This window comes from Nerophis ophidion, linkage group LG25 (assembly GCF_033978795.1).
Source record: "Nerophis ophidion isolate RoL-2023_Sa linkage group LG25, RoL_Noph_v1.0, whole genome shotgun sequence".
NCBI lineage: Eukaryota > Metazoa > Chordata > Actinopteri > Syngnathiformes > Syngnathidae > Nerophis > Nerophis ophidion.
The window spans coordinates 38,350,508-38,364,560 of NC_084635.1; the positions used below are offsets into that span (position 1 = coordinate 38,350,508).

At 45.8% G+C, this 14,053-nt stretch overlaps 1 protein-coding gene across 3 annotated transcripts in view; it reads left to right on the top strand.

The window, feature by feature from the left end:
• The first annotated feature begins 330 nt into the window (after window positions 1-330).
• The window catches only part of gatm (glycine amidinotransferase (L-arginine:glycine amidinotransferase)), a 43,812-nt gene continuing 30,089 nt past the window's right edge, over window positions 331-14,053 (top strand). The window contains exons 1-2 of one of the 3 annotated variants that reach the window (XM_061887003.1): window positions 333-453; window positions 492-618. In XM_061887003.1, the coding sequence (XP_061742987.1) occupies window positions 550-618 (69 nt within the window). In that variant the 5' untranslated portion in view covers window positions 333-453; window positions 492-549. Of the gene's footprint in view, window positions 619-14,053 lie in introns of all 3 variants that reach the window. The other 2 variants (XM_061887004.1, XM_061887002.1) reach the window with 2 other exon arrangements.

Genomic DNA, 14,053 nt, shown 5'->3' on the forward strand with positions numbered 1-14,053 from the left:
TTAGTACTTAAGTGATGGTGTTAGTACTTAAGTGATGGTGTTAGCACTTGCAGTAGTACTTAAGTGATGGTGTTAGTAACATGAAAAGAAGTAGAAGTGTGAGAGATAGTTGCAAGATTAGCAGAGTGTCTCCCAGGAGAGGTTGAGGAGCACCACAGGGCAGCAGATAAGAATGTGCTGCAGTCAGGGATAGTTGTGTGTGTGTGTGTGTGTGTGTGTGTGTGTGTGTGTGTGTGTGTGTGTGTGTGTGATCACGTTGCTGCACAACCTCCCACCACCAATGGCCTTGCAGGCACGTACACCATATACTCCTATAAAGGCTGCAGGCAGCTGCTGCCACACTTCCACTTTTACAAGGAGCAACACCACCCTGCACCACCACTTACAAGGAGCCACACCACCCTGCACATCCACCACCACTTTTACAAGGAGCAACACCAACCTGCACCACCACTCTTACAAGGAACCACACCACCCTGCACATCCACCACCACTTACAAGGAGCGAGGAGGAACCCCAGCACCCTGCACCACCTACACCTAGGGAGACATGCTGAGAGTGCGCTGCCTGAGAGGAGGGAGTCGCGGGGCCGAAGCAGCTCACCTGATCGGAACCACGGTTAGTACCTCATACCACTAAATCTCACACACCTGATCAGAGCCAAGGTTGATACCTGGTACCACTAAATCTCACACATCTGGTCAGAGCCACGGTTTGTACTCAGTACCACTAAATATCCCACACCTGATCAGGGCCCCGGTTAGTACCTCATACCACTAAATCTCACACACCTGATCAGAACCACAGTTAGTACCTCATACAATTAAATCTCACACACCTGATCAGAGCCACGGTTAGTACCTCATACCACTAAATCTCACACATCTGATCAGAGCCACGGTTAGTACCTCATACCACTAAATCTCACAAATCTGATCAGAGCCACAGTTAGTACTCAGTACCACTAAATCTCACACATCTGGTCGGAGCATCGGTTTGTACTCAGTACCACTAAATATCCCACACCTGATCAGGGCCCCGGTTAGTACCTCATACCACTAAATCTCACACATCTGATCAGAGCCACGGTTAGTACCTCATACCACTAAATGTCACACATCTGATCGAAGCCACGGTTAGTACTCAGTACCACTAAATTTCACACATCTGATCGAAACCACGGTTAGTACCTCATACCACTAAATCTCACACATCTGATCAGAGCCACAGTTAGTACTCAGTACCACTAAATCTCACACATCTGGTCGGAGCCACGGTTTGTACTCAGTACCACTAAATATCCCACACCTGATCAGGGCCCCGGTTAGTACTCAGTACCACTAAATCTCACACATCTGATCAGAGCCACGGTTAGTACCTCATACCACTAAATATCACACACCTGATCAGGGCCCCGGTTAGTACCTCATACCACTAAATATCCCACACCTGATCAGGGCCCCGGTTAGTACTCAGTACCACTAAATCTCACACATCTGATCAGAGCCACGGTTAGTACCTCATACAACTAAATATCCCACACCTGATCAGGGCTCCGGTTAGTACCTCATACCACTAAATCTCACACACCTGATCAGAGCCACGGTTAGTACCTCGTACCACTAAATCTCACATGTCTGATCAGAGCCACAGTTAGTACCTCATACCACTAAATTTCACACACCTGATAAGAGCATCGGTCAGTACCTCATACCACTAAATCTCACACACCTGATCAGAGCCACAGTTAGTACTCAGTACCACTAAATCTCACACACCTGATAAGAGCCACGGTTTGTACTCAGTACCACTAAATATCCCACACCTGATCAGGTCCCCGGTTAGTACCTCATACCACTAAATATCCCACATCTGATCAGAGCCACAGTTAGTACTCAGTACCACTAAATCTCACATCTGATCAGTGCCCCGGTTAGTACCTCATACCACTAAATCTCACACACCTGATCAGAGCCACGGTTGATACCTGGTACCATTAAACCTCACACATCTGGTCGGAGCCACAGTTAGTACTCAGTACCACTAAATATCCCACACCTGATCAGGGCCCCGGTTAGTACCTCATACCACTAAATCTCACACATCTGATCAGAGCCACGGTTGATACCTGGTACCATTAAACCTCACACATCTGGTCGGAGCCACAGTTAGTACTCAGTACCACTAAATATCCCACACCTGATCAGGGCCCGGGTTAGTACCTCATACCACTAAATCTCACACATCTGGTCGGAGCCACGGTTTGTACTCAGTACCACTAAATATCCCACATCTGATCAGGGCCCGGGTTAGTACCTCATACCACTAAATCTCACACATCTGATCAGAGCCACAGTTAGTACCTCATACCACTAAATCTCACACATCTGGTCGGAGCCACAGTTTGTACTCAGTACCACTAAATATCCCACACCTGATCAGGGCCCCGGTTAGTACCTCATACCACTAAATCTCACACATCTGGTCGGAGCCACGGTTTGTACTCAGTACCACTAAATATCCCACACATCTGATCAGGGCCCGGGTTAGTACCTCATACCACTAAATCTCACACATCGGATCAGAGCCACAGTTAGTACTCAGTACCACTAAATCTCACACATCTGATCGAAGCCACGGTTAGTACCTCATACCACTAAATCTCACACATCTGATCAGAGCCACGGTTAGTACCTCATACCACTAAATATCCCACACCTGATCAGGGCCCCGGTTAGTACCTCATACCACTAAATCTCACACATCTGATCAGAGCCACGGTTAGTACCTCATACCACTAAATGTCACACATCTGATCGAAGCCACGGTTAGTACTCAGTACCACTAAATCTCACACATCTGATCGAAGCCACGGTTAGTACCTCATACCACTAAATCTCACACACCTGATCAGAGCCACGGTTAGTACCTCATACCACTAAATGTCACACATCTGATCGAAGCCACGGTTAGTACTCAGTACCACTAAATCTCACACATCTGATCGAAGCCACGGTTAGTACCTCATACCACTAAATCTCACACATCTGATCAGAGCCACAGTTAGTACTCAGTACCACTAAATCTCACACATCTGGTCGGAGCCACGGTTTGTACTCAGTACCACTAAATATCCCACACCTGATCAGGGCCCCGGTTAGTACTCAGTACCACTAAATCTCACACATCTGATCAGAGCCACGGTTTGTACTCAGTACCACTAAATATCCCACACCTGATCAGGGCTCCGGTTAGTACCTCATACCACTAAATCTCACACATCTGATCAGAGCCACGGTTAGTACCTCATACAACTAAATATCCCACACCTGATCAGGGCTCCGGTTAGTACCTCATACCACTAAATCTCACACACCTGATCAGAGCCACGGTTAGTACCTCGTACCACTAAATCTCACATGTCTGATCAGAGCCACAGTTAGTACCTCATACCACTAAATCTCACACATCTGATCAGAGCCACGGTTAGTACCTCATACCACTAAATATCCCACACCTGATCAGGGCCCCGGTTAGTACCTCATACCACTAAATCTCACACATCTGATCAGAGCCACGGTTAGTACCTCATACCACTAAATGTCACACATCTGATCGAAGCCACGGTTAGTACTCAGTACCACTAAATCTCACACATCTGATCGAAGCCACGGTTAGTACCTCATACCACTAATTCTCACACATCTGATCAGAGCCACAGTTAGTACTCAGTACCACTAAATCTCACACATCTGGTCGGAGCCACGGTTTGTACTCAGTACCACTAAATATCCCACACCTGATCAGGGCCCCGGTTAGTACTCAGTACCACTAAATCTCACACATCTGATCAGAGCCACGGTTTGTACTCAGTACCACTAAATATCCCACACCTGATCAGGGCCCCGGTTATTACTCAGTACCACTAAATCTCACACATCTGATCAGAGCCACGGTTAGTACCTCATACAACTAAATATCCCACACCTGATCAGGGCTCCGGTTAGTACCTCATACCACTAAATCTCACACACCTGATCAGAGCCACGGTTAGTACCTCGTACCACTAAATCTCACATGTCTGATCAGAGCCACAGTTAGTACCTCATACCACTAAATCTCACACACCTGATAAGAGCATCGGTCAGTACCTCATACCACTAAATCTCACACACCTGATCAGAGCCACAGTTAGTACTCAGTACCACTAAATCTCACACACCTGATAAGAGCCACGGTTTGTACTCAGTACCACTAAATATCCCACACCTGATCAGGTCCCCGGTTAGTACCTCATACCACTAAATATCCCACATCTGATCAGAGCCACAGTTAGTACTCAGTCCCACTAAATCTCACATCTGATCAGTGCCCCGGTTAGTACCTCATACCACTAAATCTCACACACCTGATCAGAGCCACGGTTGCTACCTGGTACCATTAAACCTCACACATCTGGTCGGAGCCACAGTTAGTACTCAGTACCACTAAATATCCCACACCTGATCAGGGCCCCGGTTAGTACCTCATACCACTAAATCTCACACACCTGATCAGAGCCACGGTTGATACCTGGTACCATTAAACCTCACACATCTGGTCGGAGCCACAGTTAGTACTCAGTACCACTAAATATCCCACACCTGATCAGGGCCCCGGTTAGTACCTCATACCACTAAATCTCACACATCTGGTCGGAGCCACGGTTTGTACTCAGTACCACTAAATATCCCACACATCTGATCAGGGCCCGGGTTAGTACCTCATACCACTAAATCTCACACATCTGATCAGAGCCACAGTTAGTACTCAGTACCACTAAATCTCACACATCTGGTCGGAGCCACGGTTTGTACTCAGTACCACTAAATATCCCACACCTGATCAGGGCCCCGGTTAGTACCTCATACCACTAAATCTCACACACCTGATAAGAGCATCGGTCAGTACCTCATACCACTAAATCTCACACACCTGATCAGAGCCACAGTTAGTACTCAGTACCACTAAATCTCACACACCTGATAAGAGCCACGGTTTGTACTCAGTACCACTAAATATCCCACACCTGATCAGGGCCCCGGTTAGTACCTCATACCACTAAAACTCACACATCTGATCAGAGCCACAGTTAGTACCTCATACCACTAAATCTCACACATCTGATCAGAGCCACGGTTAGTACCTCATACCACTAAATCTCACACACCTGATCAGGGCCCCGGTTAGTACCTCATACCACTAAATCTCACACATCTGGTTGGAGCCACAGTTAGTACCTCATACAACTAAATCTCACACATCTGGTCGAAGCCACGGTTAGTACCTGCTACCGCTTTGTTCCGACACCACGTGCATGGCCAAGACTGACAGGACAGCTGAGTGACAGGACAGCTGAGACTTGCTGACACCAGCAAGTCTTGCCAAGGTCTGACATTACAGAACATAGATCACACATTCTACTAATTTATAGATTATAGATCATACCTTTTAATTTATACACCAGGGGTCTCCAACTCAATGGACCTGGGGGCCACTGGATGCAGAAACTCAATTGTGTAACTAACTGTATAAAATATTGCTCATTTGTAGTGGTCTTTCATGAACTATTTGGAAAAAAAGATATAAAAATAACTAAAAACTTGTGGAAAAATAAACAAGTGTTTCAATTATAACTTAGAACTTCAACAGAGTCGTCTGTCTCAAAGGGACATCGGTCCCTAAATGCAGATTTCTCCACATAGAAGTAATCACAACTTCAAGTGTCCTCTTTGGGGATTGTAATAGAGATCCATCAACTTAATTCTAAACATTTCTTCACAAAAAAAATAAATCTTTAACATCAATATTCATGAAACATGTCCATAGAAAATCTAGCTGATTGACATGTGCTTGGAACAGATGTGACTGTCAGAGTTGTTTTGGTGTCGAACCCCAAGATGCAGAGAAGGAAGGAGGCATTTTGCAGGAAAACAGAGTTTAATTTAAAACACTACAACTAGAACAACCAAAGGGTACAAACAAAAAGTACGCACGTGGGCGGGTATAACAAACAAATCGGAAGCAGGGAACAAAAAACAGTAAGTTACAAAACATCTACCAAATATAGCTTACGGCTACGACATTGACAATAATCCAGCCCTGACTGGAGGAGAAAACAGCTCTTAAATAGTGTTGGGCTGATTGACACCAGGTGTGGCCAGGTGCCAATCAGCCACAGCTGAGGGTTACACAGCACTCAGGGAGACAAACAGGAAACAGAACCAAAATAAGAGTGCTGACAGGAACTAAAGACAAATGCAGAGGAAAAACTAAGACATAGACCAAAACTGTCAGGGACCAGGCTGACAGTGACGTTAGGTAGGGTGGTGAGGACAGACCGGGTTTAGTGTAACACCATTAGCAGGATGGACCGCTCGTCTGGACCCAGGATGGACCGCTCGCCTGTATCGGTTGGGGACATCTCTACGCTGCTGATCCGCTTGAGATGGTTTCCTGTGGACGGGACTCTCGCTGCTGTCTTGGATCCGCTTGAACTGAACTCTCGCGGTTGTGTTGGAGCCACTATGGATTGAACCTTCACAGTATCATGTTAGACCCGCTCGACATCCATTGCTTTCGGTCCCCTAGAGGGGGGGGGTTGCCCACATCTGAGGTCCTCTCCAAGGTTTCTCATAGTCAGCATTGTCACTGGCGTCCCACTGGATGTGAATTCTCCCTGCCCACTGGGTGTGAGTTTTCCTTGCCCTTTTGTGGGTTCTTCCGAGGATGTTGTAGTCGTAATGATTTGTGCAGTCCTTTGAGACATTTGTGATTTGGGGCTATATAAATAAACATTGATTGATTGATTGATTGATGTTGGCTATCATAACACCAGCGCTGAAATAAAGTCATCAATATCCCGTGTATTATTCATCTGATGATACTTCAGCTGTCAACACTGAATATTGCATTGTTGTTTTTTGTTTTCACAGTTTATGAATTTTCATTCATATTTTCTTGAATTATTATTCAATAAATACAAACCCTGTTTCCGTATGAGTTGGGAAATTGTGTTAGATGTAAATATAAACAGAATACAATGATTTGCAAATCCTTTTCAAGCCATATTCAGTTGAATATGCTACAAAGACAACATATTTGATGTTCAAACTCATAAACTTTATTTTATTTTTTATAAATAATAATTAACTGAGAATTTCATGGCTGCAACACGTGCCAAAGTAGTTGGGAAAGGGCATGTTCACCACTGTGTTACATCACCTTTTCTTTTAACAACACTCAGTAAACGTTTGGGAACTGAGGAAACTAATTGTTGAAGCTTTGAAAGTGGAATTCTTTCCCATTCTTGTTTTATGTAGAGCTTCAGTCCTTCAACAGTCCGGGGTCTCCACTGTCCTATTTTACGCTTCGTAATGCGCCACACATTTTCCATGGGAGACAGGTCTGGACTGCAGGCGGGCCAGGAAAGTACCCGCACTCTTTTACTACGAAGCCACGCTGTTGTAACACGTGGCTTGGCATTGTCTTGCTGAAATAAGCAGGGGCGTCCATGATAACGTTGCTCTAAAAGCTGTATGTACCTTTCAGCATTAATGTTGCCTTCACAGATGTGTAAGTTACCCATGCCTTGGGCACTAATGCACCCCCATACCATCACACATGCTGGCTTTTACACTTTGCGTGGATAACAGTCTGGATGGTTTGCTTCCCCTTTGGTCCGGATGACATCATGTCGAATATTTCCAAAAACAATTTGAAATGTGGACTCGTCAGACCACAGAACACTTTTCTACTTTGCATCAGTCCATCTTAGATGATCTCAGGCCCAGAGAAGCCGGCAGCGTTTCTGGATGTTGTTGATAAATGGGTTTTGCTTTGCATAGTAGAGCTTTAACTTGCACTTACAGATGTAGCGACCAACTGTAGTTACTGACAGTGGTTTTCTGAAGTGTTCCTGAGCCCATGTGGTGATATCTTTTAGAGATTGATGTGGGTTTTTGACACAGTGCCGTCTGAGGGATGGAAGGTCACGGTCATTCAATGTTGGTTTCCGGCCATGCCGCCTACATGGAGTGATTTCTCCAGATTCTCTGAACCTTTTGATGATATTATGGAGCGTAGATGTTGAAATCCCTAAATTTCTTCCACTTGCACTTTGAGAAAGGTTGTTCTTAAACTGTTTGACTATTTGCTCACGCAGTTGTGGACAAAGGGGTGTACCTCGCCCCATCCTTTCTTGTGAAAGACTGAGCAGTTTTTGGGAAGCTGTTTTTATAGCCAATCATGGCACCCACCTGTTCCCAATTAGCCTGCACACCTGTGGGATGTTCCAAATAAGTGTTTGATGAGCATTCCTCAACTTTATCATTATTTATTGCCACCTTCTTTGTAACGTTTTGTCGGCTTCATTTTCTAAAGTTAATGATTATATGCCCAAAAATAAAAAATGTTTATGAGTTTGAACATGAAATATGTTGTCTTTGTAGCATATTCAACTGAATATGGCTTGAAAAGGATTTGCAAATCATTGTATTCTGTTTATATTTACATCTAACACAATTTCCCAACTCATATGGAAAAGGGGTTTATATATTTATAAAGGATTTTTGAATGGCTGCTATTTTTTAGAATATTTTTTTTTAATCTCACGTACCCCTTGGCATACCTTCAAGTAGCCCCAGGGGTACGTGTACCCCCATTTATGTAGACCCACATAAGAGACTGCAAGACATACTTGCTCAACAGCCATACAGGTCACACTGAGGGTGGGTGTATGAACAACTTGAACACTGTTACAAATATGCGCCATACAGTGAACCCACACCAAACAAGAATGACAAACACAACTTCAACACAAATACCCAGAACACCTTGCAGCCCTACCTCTCCCAGGCTACAATATACACCACCTCAACCAACGCAAGTAGCGGGCCGGGTGGGGGTTGACCATGGATGAAGTACTGGCTGTCCAGAGTCGAGACCCAGGATGGACCGCTCGCCTGTGTATCGGTTGGGGACATCTCTACGCTGCTGATCCGCCTCCGCTTGAGATGGTTTCCTGTGGACGGGACTCTCGCTGCTGTCTTGGATCCGCTTGAACTGAACTCTGTGTTGGAGCCACTGTGGATTGAACTTTCACAGTATCATGTTAGACCCGCTCCACATCCATTGCTTTCGGTCCCCTAGAGGGGGGGGGGTTGCCCACATCTGAGGTCCTCTCCAAGGTTTCTCATAGTCAGCATTGTCACTGGCGTCCCACTGGATGTGAATTCTCCCTGCCCACTGGGTGTGAGTTTTCCTTGCCCTTTTGTGGGTTCTTCCGAGGATGTTGTAGTCGTAATGATTTGTGCAGTCCTTTGAGACATTTGTAATTTGGGGCTATATAAATAAACATTGATTGATTGATTGATTGATTGGTGGTAGCAGGGGTGTATATTGTAGCCCAGGAGAATTAGGGCTGCATGAGATTCTGGGAATTTGTTCCGTTGTGTTTATGTTGTGTTACGGTGTGGATGTTCTCCCAAAATGTGTTTGTCATTCTTGTTTGGTGTGGGTTCACAGTCCGGCACATATTTGTAACAGTGTCAAAGTTTGTTTACGGCCACCTTCAGTGTGACCTGTGTAGCTGTTGATCAAATATGTCTTGCATCTTACATGGCCAGATGCAACATAGAACTGGGATGTAGGGGGCGCTAAAGAATATTGTTGGTTGGGAGAAAATGGACAGGAATTGTAGAGAATGGATGCCCTGAAATTCAGGGGTTTCCTGGGGAAGTTGGGAGCCTTGGCAAGTATGACGCCGTTCATGAGTTACTATAAAACTAGCATTAAATTGCGTCTCGCAGGCCGCAGGCTAGAGACCCCTGTTATACAACTTAGTAAGTTGTTGTTGTTGTCTTTTGATTGATTGGTTGAAACTTGAATTAGTAAATTGCACAGGACAGTACAGGACAGTAGAGTAGAGTAGAGTACATGGTCCGTACAATTGACAGTTTTTCAAGTGATTTAAGTCGGGGTCCTCGTCAATCAATTCATGGTATTGGTGTGTGGGTTCACTTTCAGTTGGAGTCTATTTCAGCTGCCTGTGTTTAAAATGTGGGGGCACACTGTCAGCTGGAACCTATCCCAGGTTACCGTGTGTAGTGTGTGGGTTCACTTTGAGCTGGAGCCTATTCCAGGTGACTGTGTTTAATGTGTGGGTCCACTTTCAACCAGAGCCTATCACGGCTGACTGTGTGTGATGTGTGGGTTCACTTTCAGCTGGAACCTATCCCAGGTTACTGTGTGTAGTGTGCTGGTTCACTTAGAGCTGGAGCCTATTCCAGCTGACTCAGTTAATATGTGGGTCACTGTCAGGTGGGGCCTATCCTAGCTGACTGTGTGCAATGTGTGGGTTCACTTTCAACTGGAGCCTATCCCAGCTGGCTGTGTTTAATGTTTAGGTTCACAATCAGCTGGAGCCTATCCCAGCTGACTGAGCAATGTGTGTGATCACTTTTAGCTGTTTCCTATTACAGCTGATAGTGTGTGATGTGTGGGTTCTCTTTCAGCTGGAACCTATTCCAGCTGACTCAGTTAATGTGTGGGTCACTTTCAGCTGGGGCCTATCACGGCTGACTGTGTGTGATGTGTGGGTTCACTTTCAGCTGGAACCTATCCCAGGTTACTGTGTGTAGTGTGTGGGCTCACTTAGAGCTGGAGCCTATTCCAGGTGACTGTGTTTAATGTGTGGGTCCATTTTCAACCAGAGCCTATCACGGCTGACTGTGTGTGATGTGTGGGTTCACTTTCAGCTGGAACCTATCCCAGGTTACTGTGTGTAGTGTGTGGGTTCACTTTGAGCTGGAGCCTATTCCAGGTGACTGTGTTTAATGTGTGGGTTGACTTTCAACCAGAGCCTATCACGGCTGACTGTGTGTGATGTGTGGGTTCACTTTCAGCTGGAACCTATCCCAGGTTACCACGTGTAGTGTGTTGGTTCACTTAGAGCTGGAGCCTATTCCAGCTGACTCAGTTAATGTGTGGGTCACTGTCAGCTGGGGCCTATCCCAGCTGACTGTGTTTAATGTTTAGGGTCACAATCAGCTGGAGCCTATCCCAGCTGACTGAGCAATATGTGTGATAACTTTTAGCTCTTTCCTATTACAGCTGATATTGTGTGATGTGTGGGTTCTCTTTAAGCTGGAACCTATTCCAGCTGACTCGGTTAATGTGTGGGTCACTGTCAGCTGGGGCCTATCCCAGCTGACTGTGTGCAATGTGTGGGTTCACTTTCAACTGGAGCCTATCCCAGCTGGCTGTGTTTAATGTTTAGGTTCACAATCAGCTGGAGCCTATCCCAGCTGACTGAGCAATGTGTGTGATCACTTTGAGCTGTTTCCTATCCCAGCTGATATTGTGTGATGTGTGGGTTCTCTTTCAGCTGGAACCTATTCCAGCTGACTCAGTTAATGTGTGGGTCACTGTCAGCTGGGGCCTATCCCAGCTGACTGTGTGCAATGTGTGGGTTCACTTTCAACTGGAGCCTATCCCAGCTGACTTAGCAATGTGTGTGATCACTTTTAGCTGTTTCCTATTACAGCTGATATTGTGTGATGTGTGGGTTCTCTTTAAGCTGGAACCTATTCCAGCTGACTCAGTTAATGTGTGGGTCACTGTCAGCGGGGGCCTATCCCAGCTGACTGTGTTTAATGTTTAGGGTCACAATCAGCTGGAGCCTATCCCAGCTGACTGAGCAATATGTGTGATAACTTTTAGCTGTTTCCTATTACAGCTGATATTGTGTGATGTGTGGGTTCTCTTTAAGCTGGAACCTATTCCAGCTGACTCAGTTAATGTGTGGGTCACTGTCAGCGGGGGCCTATCCCAGCTGACTGTGTTTAATGTTTAGGGTCACAATCAGCTGGAGCCTATCCCAGCTGACTGAGCAATATGTGTGATAACTTTTAGCTGTTTCCTATTACAGCTGATATTGTGTGATGTGTGGGTTCTCTTTAAGCTGGAACCTATTCCAGCTGACTCAGTTAATGTGTGGGTCACTGTCAGCTGGGGCCTATCCTATCTGACTGTGTGCAATGTGTGGGTTCACTTTCAACTGGAGCCTATCCCAGCTGGCTGTGTTTAATGTTTAGGTTCACAATCAGCTGGAGCCTATCCCAGCTGACTGAGCAATGTGTGTGATCACTTTCAGTTGTTTCCTGTCCCAGCTGACAGTGTGTGGTGTGTGGGTTCTCTTTTAGCTGGAGCCTGTCCCAGCTGACTATGTGTGCTGGTGGGTTTACTTTCAGCTGGAGCCTATTCCAGGTGAGTTTGTTTAATGTGTGGGATCACATTCAGTTTGAACCTATCCCAGCTGACTGTGTGCAATGTGTGGGTTTACTTTTAGTTGGAAGCTATCCCAGGTGACTGTGTGTATATTTTGGCTTCACTATCAGCTAGAGCCTATCCCAGTTGACTCTGTGTGATGTGTGGGTTCATGTTAAGTTGGAGCTGGTCATTGTTGACTTTGTTTAATGTGTGGATTCACTTCCAGCTGGAGTCTATAACAGCTGGCCGTCTTTAATCCATCTATCCATCCATTTTTTTACCGCTGTTCCCTTTGGGGGCCACAGGAGTGCTGAAGCCTATCCCAGCTGGCTGTGAGTGATGTGTGGGTTCAGTTTGGGCTGAAACCTATCCCAGCTAAATCTGTTTAATGTGTGAGTCACTGTCAGCTGCAGCCTATCCCATTCATCCATCGAAACTATGTCTACCCCTTGTCCCTTTCAGGGTTGCTGGGGGCGCTGGAGCCTATCCCAGCTGGCTGTGAGTTATGTGTGGGATCCCTTTCAGCTGGAACCTATTCCAGCTAACTCTGTTTAACGTGTGGGTCACTGTCAGCTGGAGCCTATCCTAGCTGACTGTGTGCGATATGTGCGTTCACTTACAGCTAGAGCCTATCCCAGCTGACTGTGTTTAATGTTTGGGTTTACGCTCAGCTGGAGCCTATCCAGGTGACTGTGTGTTATGTGGGTTCACTTTCAGCTGGGAACTATCCCAGCTGACTATGTTTAATGTGTAGGTTAACTTTTAGCTGGAGCCTATCCCAGCTGACTCTGTGTGATGTGTGGGTAAATGTCAGCCGGAACCGATCCCAGGTGACTGTGCTTAATCTGTGGGATCACTTTCAGCTGGAACCTATCCCAGCTGACTGTGCGTGGTGTTTGGCTTCACTTCCAATTGGAGCCTATCCCAGCTGACTGTGTTTAATATTTAGGTTACTTTCAGCTGGAGCCTATTCCCGTTGGTTGTTTTTAACATGCGGGATCAATTTCAGCTGGAGCCTATCCCAGCTGACTATGTTTAATGTGTAGGTTAACTTTTAGCTGGAGCCTATCCCAGCTGACTCTGTGTTATGTGTGGGTAAATGTCAGCTGGAACCAATCCCAGGTTACTCTGCCTAATTTGTGGGATCACTTTCAGCTGGAACCTATCCCAGCTGACTGTGCGTGGTGTTTGGTTCACTTCCGGGTTGGAGCCTATCCCAGGTGACTGTGTTCAATATTTAGGTTCACTTTCAGCTGGAGCCTATCCCCGGTGACTGCTCATGTGTGTTTTCCCAGCTGGCTGTGTTTCATCCATCCAGCCATCCATCCATTTTTTACAGCTTGTCCCTTTCAGGGTTGCGGGGGGCGCTGGAGCCTATCTCAGCTGGCTCTGAGTGATGTGTGGGTTCACATTCAGCTGGTACCTACCCCAGTTGACTCTGTTTAATGTGTGGGTCACTGTCCGCTGGAGCCTATCCCAACTGACTGTGTGCGATGTGTGGGTTTACTGTCAGTTGGAGCCTATCCCAGCTGATGGTGTTTAATGTGTAGGTGCACAATACTGGCTTGTACTGACTTTGTCACATGGAGGGTCTACTGGAGGAGTTACATTCTTTATAATGATCATAATCATAATAAATACACATCTAATAACAATAATAACAATTAATAATCATAAAAAATTCATGTCTAATAACAATATGATAATTAATAATAATCATCATCATCATAATAAATACACATCT